Below are 14742 nucleotides of genomic sequence, written 5' to 3' on the forward strand. Positions count from 1 at the left end.
AGAGATCTGACGAAACTATGGTCGCCTGCCAACAGACTCAAGTTGCCTTCTTGTCTAACGAGTCACAACACGACTGAACGATCGCAAGTAGTGCTACGTATCACGATACGTCGATCACGATCCAATCACTGTGGCTTCCATACACGATTAGCGACACCCTAGGCCATGTCAGGTCCATCGACAGGCCCAGGGAAGACAGCACCGAAACTCTGCGATGACTTTCTCAACTTCGACCCATTCCGATCAGCACCAGGCCGTAACCTTCTCGCCGATCACTCTCCGCCGGTCGGAGAAGGTCCTCTACTATCTTGGTCAGATGGCTGCAAACATGAATACTTCACCAAGCATGTGCAAAGCGTTCTTCCACCACTAGATCTTCGACCGGATGGCACCACGCAGTACAAGCTTGCAGCAGTCTGCAAGAAATGTAGATTACATGCCGTCATATTCATGAACTTCGCTCGTGCGACCAACCCTTGTCCCAACGCAGATCATCCGTTACACCATTTCCAACGCCAACCATACGAGGACGATAACAACGACTCGCAAATCAAGTATGCTTGGCAGTGCTCAGCTTCACAATGCGAGGCCCATCTCGCCGTCGTCTACACAATCCCGAGATTGTCGGAGCAGGAGAGGATCTTGCTCACAGACACCGAGCAGCTCAAGAGACGATATGAGGCGACGGTCAATCAAGATCACAACAGAGATGGATTAAGACAGGCGACGCCGATGGAGGCTTTGTCGCGGCTGCGAAAGTACATCTCAGACTCTTTGAGTCCAACCCATACAAAACGAGCCTTTCCAGCGAATAACAAACGTTTCATGGAGGCCTTCGGAGTGCGTGGCGAGGATTGCATGGAGCTGCTCACGAGATTGGGCTTCAAGTACGCAGTAAGCTTGCTCAGAAGGGCACGGTGCGTTGGTCGAGGACTAATGCTTGTTAGGACGCGGAGTGGACCCTGCCAAATCCTCCTGAGATTGACGATCGATCACAGGCCGACGGCGGCAGTCAGCGCGAATTGTTGGAGGACGTCGTTTGCGAACTTACGGCTCTGATGTACAAGACTGCAGCGGATACAGGTTCCATGAATCCAGCAGCAGCAGAGGGCTGGCCTTCGTCAAACCGCGATCTAGAGCGAACGCTTGCTGCACAAGGCTGTATGTTCTTTGGACGTTGTAGAAAATGCGACGCTAAGCTAACGCACACTTGCGCAGATCAACGCCACAGTTCTCTCCGTCGACCAAACACGGCAAACGAGGAGCTTCCGTTCGTAACACCGTCAACCTCACTCCACGCATCCACAATGCTAATGCTTGCAGATACTTCGCAAGCTTGGGCGTGTTGCCTGACTTTTCCGACTCCTTGATAGAATTTGCATTCGACCGACAGCTAGATTGCGACCCAGAGCGCCAAGCTTACTACTACGAGTGTTTGCAGATCATCAGCGAAAGCAGACATACCGAGCAACTACAAACGAAAGTTGTTCTGCTGCAATCAGAAGGTCTCGTCAGCCGCAGAGACTTGGCTGCCGCGTATCTCAGCCTGGGTTTGCAACGACCAACGGGAGAGCAAATCGTGTCCGAGCAGCACATCCTGTCGAGCTTCCAAGCAAGACAAGCAAACGTGAGCCCGGCGACGGCGGCGGAGTTGCGGCAAGCCCTTTACAAGATCGGTCAACATCGCGACAGCAAGATGCTCATGAACGCCTCGCAGCAGACTGTGGAGACGTACGAAGATGCCATCGCGTGGCTTGGTAACGATGTGAATGAAGGCACGCCCGACGACATCATTCTGGTGATCGCCGCTACCAAAGTGCGTCCTCATCATACTTGCCGAGTGGTCGAGTGTACTGACCATGTTTGTAGATGGATACTCCGTCAGATAGCGAAACCACGAAGAAGGCGATCTCCATCATTGCCCGCAAGCGAAATAGCAACAGCATGAACGACTGGCTACTGACTGGACGGAGCGACGGGACAAGCATGAGTGTGGACGAAGCTCTACGCCACCTTGGGATCGAACAGTCACTCGACAAGGTGGACAAGGACATGCTTCAACTTCAGATCGCATCAGCTAGAGATGATAAGCCTGGCGAGCAGACCGAGAAGGCCATCAAGACTATCGAGCAAGCATTGGGCAGTAGCTCCGGGTACACACAAACCACGACGATGCAACACCACGCGCCCGCGACATGGCCTGTTGGACTCAAGAGCCATGGCAATACTTGCTATCTCAACAGTCTATTACAGTACTACTTCTGCATCAAGCCTTTCCGGAAAATCATTCTCGACTATGGAAAGTACAAGCTTGACCTCAAGGAGATACACGAGAAGAGGCACAGGGTAGGAGGTAGAATGATATCTGCGCAAGAGATCAAGGCTGGTCAGAGATTTGCAAAGGATCTGCAGAGTCTCTTCCAGCGCATGATCGCCGAGCCCAGCATGGAGGTGAAGCCAGAGAAGGACATGGTGAGCCGAGCTTTCCTGGAAGCAGAGCAGTACGACCAGCTACCTTCTAGCGCCATGGACGAGGAGATTGTGTGGGAGAAGCCGAGCAGCACAAAAGGCGCGGAGGGTACACTGTCACAGTCACAGAATCAGCCACCCACCAACGGCGATGACGGCACGAATAAAATGCGAAAAGAATCAGATGCGAGTAGTATTACGCTGCAGGCCTCTGCCAATGGTGACGATGATGCACCCATGTCCAACAGTGGAGCGGCGCCACCTACACCTCCACTGTCCCCTGTCGACAAGGCCGCCGACGAAATCGAGCTTGTGGCTGGCAAACCGCCCTTGCCTCCGCGCCGACGTTTCACAAATGCGCAACTCGAGAAGGCATCTGATACTGCGCTATCGAAGGCCGAGGCGAAGGCAGCAATGCAGCAGGATGTATCCGAAGTGCACGATAATGCCACACAACGTTTGCGTGCTGGGCTACGAGTAGACGGTGCAGACGCGAACGACGAACAGCAGGATGTTCTGCGCGCCCTGTATACCATTGCGATCAATAACACGACATTCAACAGGGACGGCACGTCCGATAAGCCAATGCTGCGTCCCGAACCTGATCTTGCGCTCAATGTCCCATTAGCTGATACCGACATATACTCGGCCCTCGACGAGATTCTTGATCCCCAGCCTTCAAACACAAAGCCCGGTGCGAGCGTGTATAGCTCCCTAATGCAGCCACTCCCCCAGATTCTGCAGATCAAAAGCCCGCGTATCAACTGGGATGCTAAGACGCAAGCGGCCAAGAAGTACGATGCCACCATGCGACTGGTGGATGAGCTCTACCTTGATCGGTACTGCGATGACAGCGACCCCAATATTCTGGCGACCCGCAAGAAGTGCTGGGGCTGGCGAAAGCAGCTCCGTGCGCTGGAGAAGGAGAAGAAGGAGCTCACTTCCGCTTCACCAGCACTGGATCTCAACAGTGTCTCAGCTATGGCAGAGGCTAGCAGGTTTCTCGAGAGCATCGAAGACATTGACAAGGACCTCGCTGACATCGATGCCGCACCTCTTGACATCGCCACAAACCTCGCCGTCCACCTTAGCACAGCTGCAGCCGAGCAAGCTACACGCCTGAAGAAGATCGACGCCGAGATTGACGACCTCAAAGGTCTCCTTGCACCACAATTTGAGGATGCAAAGAAGATAAAATATCGCCTTGCTGTCGTTTTCTTCCACCGCGGTAATACGAGTGGAGGGCACTACTGGGTGTGCATCCACGACTTCACCAACGACATCTGGCGCACCTACAACGACGAAACGGTCTCAGAAGTGCCGAAGTCTGACCTCAAGCAGATCTTCGAGGCGCAGGGCTTCACCCAGGGCACACCCACCTATATGGTTTATGTCCGGGACGACGAGAAGGAGCAACTCGTGCAGCCGCTGTGTCGAGAGCCGGGGGAAGTCGTGCCTGGGCAGGCATGGGCGGCGGAGGAGATCAAGGTCGACGCTATGGAGACGTCTGATCCGAAGGCATGGAATCCGAAAGCCGCTGAAGCGCCAGCAGATGGCACAGTGAATATGGCGATGGTCCAGGAGGGTGGTGAGAAGTCATGGGATAATTCGAGGCAAGTGGCTGATGCCGATTGGTAGAGCCGGGACGATCAGCTGCGTGCTCTCGGGGTGGATCTGGACTCTTCTTCTCCCTTTTTACTTCCTTGCTATGAGAATGCTGATGGCTTTGACAACGCAGCGTTGATGACTCTGACGCCGATCACAAGCGACATCATGCCCATGAGCTCGGTAATGGAGGAGCGGGAGATGGAGCGGGCGGTCGAAGAGTTTCTGAGTCTGGACGGGCTGACAGGGCAATTGATGTGACCAGTCTGTCGGAGCATGACGTTGATATGTTGGTGGAGCGACGTCCTGGTCCGAAGAGGAAGTATGTGGCGGTTGAAAGCACGCCGGAGAAGCTTGCCAGGAGGGATGATTGCAGGACCATGTGAAGCGTCCGAGCAGCTCTGCATGCGACAACGCATCGGTCATCACAGCGCTTCTGCCACGGAAACGCCTGATCTAAGCATGAAGAAGGTCATTTCTCTGCGACGGCTACGATGTGCTGTGATAATGCTCAAATCGAGCAAGCCCATCGACATCCTCGTCAAAGCGTACACAGTATGCCTGCAGCCTTGAGTCATTACTAGGAGGCTGCTCTCTACCAATCGATAGCGTCCAGTGCATGTAAATTACCATCACTCGATCCTCTCAACATCAAGCCTTCACCAGCACGCTGTCGGTGTAGGAATTGCCAGCACTCTCTACCGTCTCGTATACCGCCATCCCCTGCCCTTAGGCCGTCTAATGGGCTTGAACACCCACTCGTGTAGCAAAATCTCCCAGACATGCCCAAGAATTAGAGAGAAACACTTCGACGTCTCCGATGACGAAAGCCTTTTCCTCCACTTCAGCACACGTCGTGGATGATTGGCGTTGGCAACATCTGCAATACCAGAGTTGGCTCAACCAGTTCTGGCGGCACCTTCGATGCGTCGCAACAGCCGCCAAACAGTTTCACCGTATTGTTATCACTGCGTATGCGCTACAGGACGGAGACTGACTCTATCGTACAGTGACCAAGTACGCATCTTGGGAGCAGAGAAAGATGTGAGTGGCCGCGGGCAGCCGTGGTTTAAATAGTGCAAGAGTAATGAGTCATGATTCTCGTACAACAACAATCAACCACCTCTCTCCCCAAACTCAGTAGCCCAATCCTCAAACTGCTTCAACCCCGCCGAATTGACACTAGGTCTAATATTGACCAGACTCGCCTCAAAGTCACCCATACCAATCGGCCTGATATCCTCCGGACTCATATGCAGCAGTCGTTCTCCCAGACTCCTCAGCGGGCCCATCGCAGCATCCTTGGCCAAGGCCGTGATATCAGAGCCGCTATAACCATCCGTGAGCTGGACTAAGACGTTGAGGTCGCTGTCGCGTAGACTGTGCTTTTGCGCTGCAAGCAGATTTCGAAGTTGCTGTTCTCGCACCCAGTCTTCGGGGAGAGGGATATACTGTCTTCTTACGAAACGTCTTCGAGCTGCCTCATCGATCGCCCAAGGTAGGTTCGTCGCTGCCAAAACTAGTACTCGTGTCGCGTCACCACTTTTATCTTCTCTCCCAGCTGCAGCTTTCTGCAGATCGCTCCACTGAATCAAGAACTCGGTCTTGATGCGTCTCGTAGCTTCGTGTTCGCTTCCACCACCACGTGCACCGAGCAGAGAGTCGATCTCGTCCACGAAGATGATACTAGGTGCCAGTCTCTTGGCAAGTGAGAACAAAGCACGTACGAGCTTCTCGCTCTCGCCCAAGTACTTGGACGTCAGGCTACTAGCCGAAATGGCAAAGAACACACTCTTCGACTCAGTCGCCACAGCGCGAGCAAGCATAGTCTTTCCAGTACCTGGTGGACCAAAGAGAAGCATGCCGCGAGCTGGTTCCCGCAGACCCAGGAACAAATCCGGGCGGAGGAACGGGTAAACTACTGTCTCTTTCAGAGCAGACTTGGCTATCTCCAGTCCAGCAACGTCTGCCCAGTGGACTTCGTCGCCCTGAATTACAATGTCGTTGAATATCTGTTTTGCGGCTGCTTCGTCCACGCCTTTCGGTAGGTCCTTCATGATCTGCTTCACTTTCTTGTCCCATACTTGTTGTTCAGTAGGCGTGGAAGGATGATCCGAGTCCGGTGACTGATCGTCATCGGCGCTGCTGGGTGGAGTGAGGTGCCGTGAGGAAGTCGGTTTAGCTGCGCCTTTCCGCTTCGAAGGGCGCTTACCTAGTGGTTCGGGGCTACTGCTTTGATAGCTTCTACTTGGTTGTGTATCGGTTGCTGTGCGATCCTCGAGTCGTGATTGCGTAGTGTCCAGTTTCTGTCGTTGGGCGGTCGCGCTCGCCACACCGACTGCTCGCGTGACGGCCTTGCGTGGTATAATAGGTTTCGACTGCGATTGTACAGTCCTTGGCGAAGCAAGTCGGGCAGTATTGTCTGAATCAGAAGTACGGTCTGCACGATCACTAGGGCGAGTCGGAACAGCTGCTGGTCGCTGTGGCTTCAGTGGTGGATGATTCGGGTACTCCTTCATATATGATAATGATGTCTGACCGAGCTGCTGTAGCGAAGATGGGGCCGCAGACTTGAATTGTTCTGTTGTCGGCGGCGGCAGGGGCGGCTGCGCACGATGAGGTGGCGGAGGAGGGGGTTGCGATGGCTTGACCGTTTCCAGAGACTCATCGCTATGGTTGAAGTTTGGTCGCGAGTTTGGGTACATGGCAGGATATTCAGGATACGGTGCCGGATAGCTTCCAGTCCTTCCAATATTCTCAAGCGAGGGATTGCTGTGCTGAGGCCTAAGATAGTCCAATGGGCTTGGTGGTCGAATGAAAGAGTTGTCAGACGCGCGACGATCGGTCACAGGGTCCTGCTTGGCTGGTCGCTCGACCAGTGATCTTGTATATGGATCCCAAGTAGTTGCGGAAGGTGATGGTGGCGGGAGCATGCCACTTCCTGTGCTGCCACCACTCGGTTTCTGTGGCTGACCCCATGATTGTGTCGCGGCCTTTGCAGCAGCCGGCGGTGGTCGCGTCCGTAGTGTGGCGTTCATACGAGAGGATGAGGAGGCCCGCTCTTTCGGGTTCGAGCGCAGTGTCTTGAGCATTCCGCCCGCCTTCTTCTCCGGGCTCGGTGTCCTACCACGTGCTTGCTGAGCTGAAGGCGGTGTCAGGCCTGGAGAGTTGATCGACTGCAGACTCATAGTCCGCGGTGTCTCGTTGTCCGAACTTCTATTGCTCACATACGAGGGTCGTGTGGGCCGCACAGGACGTCGCTCTGGTGGTGGTGGTGGTGTTGGTCGCGGGATATCAGCATAGCTCGCCTGCGGGACTGTGTCATCGCCGAGCCATGAAGGACCAGACCCCGCAGCGCTTGATGAGGCTGTCTGACGAGGCTTCGGTGACGCCTTCACTGACAATAGCAACTCTTTGCTTTTGGAAGGAGCATCCCCATTACCCTTTGCTTCCTGCTCAGCCTCCAGTCTGCTCTGGCGTAAAGTGTCTAAGAGGTCCACTCGCTCTTTACACTGCAGTTCCATCGCTCGCAAAGAGTCCTGTAGTGCTTTCTCCGTCTCCGTCCTTGGGATAAAGCCCGAGGGAATCCTGTATGCATTGTGATAGTAGATCTGGTCCAGAGCATTGCGCCATGATCGCAGCGCCTCGGCTTCGTTGTTCTGCCAGTGACCTCGTCAGCAACCCACGACGCATACAGATAACGCTTAACCATGGCGCATGACTTTACGTACCTGGCCCTCGAAATATATGGCGGTGGAGCAGATTAGATAACATTCATCGTATGTCTTCTGCATCGAGTTGGCTGGCTGTGCTTTGCGTAGCATGTTGCTGTCTGCTTTCCAACCCGCACCATACCCTAGAGTGGGTAGAGAAAGTGAGGATACGCGCAAGAGCAAACAATCGCTTGTTGATCAGCCGGAAACCTTGCGGAAGATCTGAACCGTAGTTGCTGAGCCTCGCGGAGTCCACTCTTGCATGTGACGTAGCACCGAGCATCCCCTCGTCGACAACCCCTGCGCCACAACCAGGGTAGGTGACTAAGATGGTCTCCTTTCCTCTTCGAGATTGGACCTATATCTTCAACAGGTATCCATTGCGACGACCATCGAGAGCGAATCTAGCAATTGGGAAGTCCAGCAGCGGGCAATGCGAAGATGGTTTTGTCTCCAGCGCCGCCTTCGAAGCCTTGAAGCCAGACGGACATTCAGCTCCTCGGCCTCACTGCTGACACGCGTTAGTGTTGCGCAGCTACTGACTAAACCTGGTGGCGAGGTCAATGATGTGGATGTATATGGATGGGTACGCAACGTGAGACGACAGAAGAAGGTCGCCTTCGTGGCACTGGGTGATGGCTCGAGCCTTGATCCGCTACAGGCGGTGTTGAAACCAGACGATGCCGCACAGTAAGAAGTCTCATATACTACTCGAGCGAACAATGCTGATTACCATCAAGACTTTCCGTTGGAGCAGCCGTCCGATTGACAGGCTCATGGCAAGCTTCTCAAGGCAGCAAACAGAGCCATGAACTTCAAGTCACAGGCGTCAAAGCCCTGGGCGAGAATGACCCAGAGCACAATCCCCTGCAACCAAAATCTCAGACACCGGAGTACTTGCGAACGATACCTCACCTACGACCACGGATCCCGGCCAATGCGTTACTATTACATCTGAGATCACAAGTCATAGCTAGTATCACCTCCCACTTCAACAAGCAGGGATTTGTGCAGTGCCACACGCCAACCATCACTTCCTCTGATTGTGAAGGCGGTGGTGAGGTATTCACCGTCTCTTCAAACGACTCCAAGGACTCCGTCAAGGAGACGAAACCTGGAGACAATGCTGAGGTAGAGCACTTCTTCCGTACACCAAAGTACCTCACCGTGTCGTCCCAACTGCACTTGGAAGCCCTAGCATTAGCAGTAGACAAAGTCTGGACATTATCTCCCACTTTCCGAGCCGAAAAGAGTGATACTCCCAGGCATCTAGCTGAATTCTACATGCTGGAAGCTGAGATGTGCTTTACTGATGACTTGAACGATATCATGGATGTAGTGCAAAAGATGCTCGCAGCTACGGCTCAAGACTTGCTTGGTTCGAGGACCGGTGAGGAGCTGCTCAAGGCGAGATCTTCGTCCGAGCAGACTGGCGACGAAACGCTGAGCGAGATTACGACGGCAACGCTGCGGCAGCGATGGGTAGGCATGGCTGAAGGCAATTGGCCTCGCATCGCCTACGCAGAAGCCATCGACCATCTACAGAAAGCACAACAAAACGGTACTGTGAAGTTCGCCTTCGACCCGACATACGAGAACGGCCTACAAGCCGAGCACGAACGCTACCTCGCCACTACGATCGGCCGGAACACAACCCCAGTCTTCGTCACCGACTATCCTATTGCTCAAAAGCCCTTCTACATGTCCCCGTCCCTGTCAACAATCAACACAAAAGGCACATCAAACACAGCCGCATGTTTCGACCTCCTGGTCCCGGACCTCTGCGAACTCGTGGGTGGATCGATGCGTGAACATCGACTGGCGGAATTACAAGCTACTATGAAAGCTAAGAGCGTCAATGGAAGTGGATTAGAGTGGTATCAGGATCTGCGAAGGTATGGCAGTGTACCGCATGGCGGATTCGGCCTGGGATTCGATCGTCTGCTGTGTTACTTAAGTGGTGTGATTAATGTGAGGGATATTGTTGCGTTCCCACGGTGGGTGGGGAGGTGTGATGCTTGAGAGAAGTGTACAGATAGTCTGTTGTTTAGTTAGATGTACGACTCCAACTAGACATGAGATCGGGAAATTGGTCGCACTTCGCACATTCCTCGCCAACGCGAGCGCGTTTGTTCCTGTGGTACCCGATGTTTACACCTGCCACAGAACCGAGTCCTGCACACTTATGGCCATGCATTTTGCCGCACATCAACTGATGACTCGGTGAAAAGCGCTTCTTCTTCTTCAACAGCAGCAGCAACACTACAGTTCTCGATTGCAACGATATACCTGCATGACTGTCCTGCCAGGATCCATCTATTCAGCACTCAGACCAGCCGCTAGAGGTGCGCAAGCTATGGCTCCTATTACTCATTCAGCAGCCTTACGACTCCTCACAATCTTCTACCTCTCCCTCGCCGTGACCGCTTCGCCACTAGGACCATGGCGTCCCTCGTCCCCCTCGGCAGATCTGGCACATTCCGACTCTGGCCGGCAAATAATCTTTCAGGACCCCGTGACATACTCGTCTCCCACTGCGCAACCACGATCACTCAACTACCTCGACGCTTCAGCAAACTCAGTCGGGTTGCTGATCACAGGCGAGGATGCAGAGGGTGAGGAGGAGGCGGCACATGTGTGGCTGCCACTAGGAAAGCGAGTGAGGACTCGTAAGTCTGCCGCTGATGTTCCGTATCCTTTGGCTCCCGACAACTGACACTGGTTCTCTAGTCGACGCTCCGGAATTACCCCTCCGACCCCTGACAGCCCGCATAACAACCATGATCCGCTCGTCTCCGCAAATAGCGACGCCGGAGCACCTCGAGCGCGTGGTGTGTCGTATCTTCCCTAAGCAGGTCCGGTTGGCCTGGGAGATCGAAACGCAGGATCCTGATTCTGTCCCGATTATTGTGCGCCGGACGGATGAGCTACTAAGGCTAGTGAGCCGAAGCGGCAAGCCGGTGGGCGAGGTTGAGGCCTATGAGTGTGCATGAGCAAGGAAGGCGCTGTAATCCGAGCCCCTCGTAACATTCGGGGGTGTATTGAGAAGGTCCAGCGTGGCCTATAATAATGGATGGCTTCAATTCTTGGATAGAATAGTTCGTGAACTTCTCTCAGCCAGTCCCTCTTGGCGCCATCCCAACCATCTCATAAGTCCCCGCTCCATCTCTACCACCGCCCCTTCCTCCGCCCATCTCATAACCGGCCTCTTCATCCGCGACCTCAGCAGGACCTACAGCATGCCCATTTGCTGCCTCTGCCCTTTGCTTTCCCTTGCTGCTCTTCCCGCCAAATGCCATCGGCTGGAGCTCCCTCCACTGACAAGCCCAAATGCCCACGCTCGTCATCAGGGCCGCAGAACAGAGCTGCACTAGCCACCAGTAGATCGATGTGGGTATTGAGCGGGTGTATACTGATGTGGTAAGGAGGTTGACGAAGTGAATAGTCAAGGCAAAATCTGGGACTAGCTTCGATCGCGCGATGAGGAGGAGAATGGGTATTACACTATGCCTTTGTCAAAATCACGTCGTGCAAGTCAGGGTGCTCTTCAGGGTGCTCTTCAGGGTATACGTACCAGACAAGCGCATCAAGCACCCAACACAATCCCAAGGTCCAGCCCGTCGTCACATCCCCTCTCAACTCATGCCAGTTGAAGATGCGATCCAGACTCGGCTGCTGGCCGGCGACGAAGGTGATGAAAGTGATAAGGACACAGGCAACAACGTAGTAGATTAGTTGGAGAAAAGCGATCTGGGTCAAGATGCGTAGGGGCGCGAGGTCTGCTAGGGCGCCGGGGCGGGGAGGACGACGGCGTGGCATTGATGGACCCGTGTTATCGTCGGTCTAAGGCGTGTGAGGGTGTATTTGGGTTCATTATATGATCTTGAGGGGAAAACGTCGTTGTCGCGTCTCTTTGTTCGATGCCTGTTCAATGCGCGCCACGGGCATGCACAGCCACATTTCGTTTGCGCCACACCTTTGCGCTCCGCTTGCGGAAGGGACAATAATAATCCATACACCACGATCAACAGCACAGAGAAGAACGCATGAGTCATGCACAAAGACGAGGACGTCGATAGCAGCTGCAGTATTGTCGAGAAAGCACATGTACTCTTCTCGTCGCTCGAAGGTAGGTCTCACGGGAGCTACATCAGGCTACTAGATCACAGCTGCCCGTTGGTACTACTAGCCGCGACATCACGAGAGCTCTTGACAGCCTTGCTTCTACCTCTTCTCTCGTAAGCAAAGGTATCATCTGAAGACTCACTGCAGCACCCCCATCATGGCAACGATGCTCGACCTTCCACGTGAGCTCTACCTGGGCATCTGCGCCCTGCTGTCCGCTCACCACCTCGCCAATCTGAGTGGCGTGACCAAAGACCACTACCTGGCAGCTCAGCAACCACTGTACAACCACATCCAACTAACATCCTACAAGAAGCTGGTCCGGCTCACCGAGACGTTATCCAAGAATCCAGTCGTCTCCACAATTAGTCCACAGCAACGACTCCGTTGGTTTAAGCTGAGCGAGGAGCAACTTCTAGAGCGAAACATCAAGACCATAGCCCTCATCCTTGACAGGGCCAAGGACGGCCATAAGATTACCGGAGCAGTGGTCGCCAATTGTCTCGGCGCAATCAGTAGGAAATGCTACTCGGTCAAGATCTCCCTCACCCTCCATGGAGGATGGCCCGGATGGCAGAAGCAGTTGGAAAGGTTTGGTATGAGTAATGTGACTGAATTGACTCTTTTCATTGGATCAGAAAGTAAAAACGATCAGGGGACTGATACTGAGGCTGGCGCACGACTCTGGGACCTGGTGTTCTCTGGGAGCTGCTTTTCTGACTTGAAGCGTGTGTATATCAACACTGCGGTCGATGATCTCGACGGACTGCCGGAAGATCTTTTACACTCCGTAGGGCGAGCCTACCCGGTCTCTGCCAGCCTCGATTGGGAGCCTATTGTTAAGCCTTCGAAGGATACAGCAGTCCTATTCGGCCTCCGCAAAATGGAAGCGATTACACTAGCTCACACCACACGCCTCACAGTCGACACCATGACCTCCCTCTTTGCCTCAGATCTCATCCCCACACGACTCACAAAGCTTGAAATCGTCGATTGTCCCAACCTGCATCCGGTGCGACATCTGAGCGCGATCTGCACACTTTTGCAACGAGCCCTGCAGCTAGTGAAGCATCTCAAGCTCCACCTTTGCAGACTACCATCTCATGAGGCTGGGCTGGATGGTCAATATGGAGCTCGAATACAAGAGCATCCAGAAGAGCATCCTTGCACCATCATCCGTGAGCTCGGCAAGACTATACCACATCTCGACATCGCCATGCCATTCGTATGCACGGAGATCCTACCGCTAGCCAGCAAGATGTCTGCACGAAGGATTCGTCACCGTGATACCGAGATGGAACTCCCGGCCGTCCCATTTGAGCCCTACGATACTTTGCCCGAGAGACTGGTAGAGGCAGAGTACAAGTATAGGCGGGTGATTTGTTGGAAGGATGTATGTGGCTACGGGTACCCTTGGCGAAATCTTGTCGAGGTCGTCGAAGGTATGGGTGTAGAAGACGAGAGAAGTAAGACGAGTTGGGAGTTTCTGCACAAATACGAGATGATGGGTGTCTGGAAAGTCGATGGGTGTTTACCTGTTGAGCTGGTAAATCAAGAGATTTTGGAGAGGCCGTTCGTGACTGGCGGAACATGATCTTGTGCGAGAGCATATTTTGGGCAGTGGACAGCCGTATGCTTGTTGGCCATCTTTTTCGACGCCTATGACGAGCAATTCTGGACCATGTCTCTTGTCTCTTCCGACGATCAAGGGCACAATATTCAATTGTCAGCTTGCTGCTGCCATGGCGCACAAAGACACCAACGGGGTCAACACTTGGATTATGACTTTCTTTGTTCCTCGTGGCTCTCGGGCAGCCGTGGAAGTCCACAATGGGATTGTCACACCACTACGAGATCAGTATATATGACCTCACGGCAGTGCACACCACAAATCTACTCAAACCACACACCCAGCGAGGAAGCAAGCATGGCCGGCCCATTCGCTTTGCCCTTCTGCTCCACCACATCCCATGCTTCCCCAGCAACAACAACGACCGCCGCGACCTTCTTCTCCTTCACCGAGCTTTCAGCTGGGGAAGCCTTCTTCTTGAGCCTGACATTCACCATGTTCCTCGGCGTGCTATGTTTCGCCGCGTACGTGGTCATGTACGGCGTGGAAGTCCGACATAGTCATACCCACCACCTTTCGCTCGGGGATCTGGAAGCAGGTCTTATCTACTCCCAGCCGTGGCTTTATGGACCGCCGCCTGCTTATGATGAGGAGGCTTGGGGTGATTTGACGTTGCCGGTCTATGTTGGAATGCAGGCTTCGCCGCCGGCTTACGAGATGATTTGTCTTGATGAAACTAATGAGGCGGTGGAGACGGATGCTCTGCTTGGGTAGGGGTGGGCAGATGAGTTAGGGTGAGGTGAGTTTAAGGCCACTCAATTTGGTGGTTGGTAAGTAATAGTCTTGATACGACACGAACCCAGAACTTCTAAGACACAAGCCCATCTTGCACATTATAATAAAGACATTATCAACTTGCTCGTTTCGTGGAACATGTGAATTTAACCAGCATCTAGGGAGCACTTTCGTGTTGGGACTGCTGCGTGGGCTGAGGGAGTTTCTCGCCGTTAGTCTCATCAACATGATAGCTTTCGAATCCAACTGCAGAAGATCAGTGACATGGACGACCCATTGCGTTTCGCGAGGATGGCGCAACAGTGGAGACAACGAGGTACAGGACAAAGTAGTTTCATGAATTCGTTTGTTATATACTGAAGCTATCGTGCGAGTGAGGTAGATCTCCTCTTGGGACTGTGCCTCGCACCCTCGCCGGTAATTATGTCATGCTAATTCATAAGCATTGTGAGTCTGCACTCTGCA

At 53.6% G+C, this 14742-nt stretch overlaps 7 protein-coding genes across 7 annotated transcripts; 5 read left to right on the plus strand and 2 right to left on the minus strand.

Annotated features, from left to right (window-relative positions):
• Positions 1-165: 165 nt before the first annotated feature.
• UBP2 (ubiquitin-specific protease ubp2) lies at positions 166-4107 on the plus strand (the record flags this gene model as incomplete). The annotated part of the gene is made up of 5 exons (XM_064835223.1): positions 166-894; positions 948-1161; positions 1219-1270; positions 1324-1816; positions 1870-4107. 5 exons carry the CDS (start codon positions 166-168, stop codon positions 4105-4107), a joined length of 3726 nt encoding a protein of 1241 aa, XP_064697158.1.
• A 1082-nt stretch (positions 4108-5189) lies between these two features.
• Positions 5190-7898, minus strand: LTS14_002518 (uncharacterized protein; the record flags this gene model as incomplete). The annotated part of the gene is made up of 2 exons (XM_064835224.1): positions 5190-7733; positions 7806-7898. 2 exons carry the CDS (start codon positions 7896-7898, stop codon positions 5190-5192), a joined length of 2637 nt encoding a protein of 878 aa, XP_064697159.1.
• Positions 7899-8220: 322 nt separating this feature from the next.
• SLM5 (asparaginyl-tRNA synthetase) lies at positions 8221-9809 on the plus strand (the record flags this gene model as incomplete). The annotated part of the gene is made up of 2 exons (XM_064835225.1): positions 8221-8477; positions 8528-9809. The coding sequence occupies 2 exons, from the start codon at positions 8221-8223 to the stop codon at positions 9807-9809; spliced, it is 1539 nt and encodes a 512-aa protein (XP_064697160.1).
• A 334-nt stretch (positions 9810-10143) lies between these two features.
• LTS14_002520 (uncharacterized protein) lies at positions 10144-10780 on the plus strand (the record flags this gene model as incomplete). The annotated part of the gene is made up of 2 exons (XM_064835226.1): positions 10144-10456; positions 10518-10780. 2 exons carry the CDS (start codon positions 10144-10146, stop codon positions 10778-10780), a joined length of 576 nt encoding a protein of 191 aa, XP_064697161.1.
• A 120-nt stretch (positions 10781-10900) lies between these two features.
• On the minus strand, positions 10901-11606 carry LTS14_002521 (uncharacterized protein; the record flags this gene model as incomplete). The annotated part of the gene is made up of 2 exons (XM_064835227.1): positions 10901-11291; positions 11362-11606. The coding sequence occupies 2 exons, from the start codon at positions 11604-11606 to the stop codon at positions 10901-10903; spliced, it is 636 nt and encodes a 211-aa protein (XP_064697162.1).
• A 463-nt stretch (positions 11607-12069) lies between these two features.
• On the plus strand, positions 12070-13506 carry LTS14_002522 (uncharacterized protein; the record flags this gene model as incomplete). Its single annotated transcript, XM_064835228.1, has 1 exon — positions 12070-13506. One exon carries the CDS (start codon positions 12070-12072, stop codon positions 13504-13506), a length of 1437 nt encoding a protein of 478 aa, XP_064697163.1.
• Positions 13507-13839: 333 nt separating this feature from the next.
• Positions 13840-14256, plus strand: LTS14_002523 (uncharacterized protein; the record flags this gene model as incomplete). The annotated part of the gene is made up of 1 exon (XM_064835229.1): positions 13840-14256. The coding sequence occupies one exon, from the start codon at positions 13840-13842 to the stop codon at positions 14254-14256; it is 417 nt and encodes a 138-aa protein (XP_064697164.1).
• Positions 14257-14742: the final 486 nt, after the last annotated feature.

This window comes from Recurvomyces mirabilis (assembly GCF_035927965.1).
Source record: "Recurvomyces mirabilis strain CCFEE 5264 chromosome Unknown scaffold_5, whole genome shotgun sequence".
Classification (NCBI taxonomy): Eukaryota; Fungi; Ascomycota; class Dothideomycetes; order Mycosphaerellales; family Teratosphaeriaceae; genus Recurvomyces; species Recurvomyces mirabilis.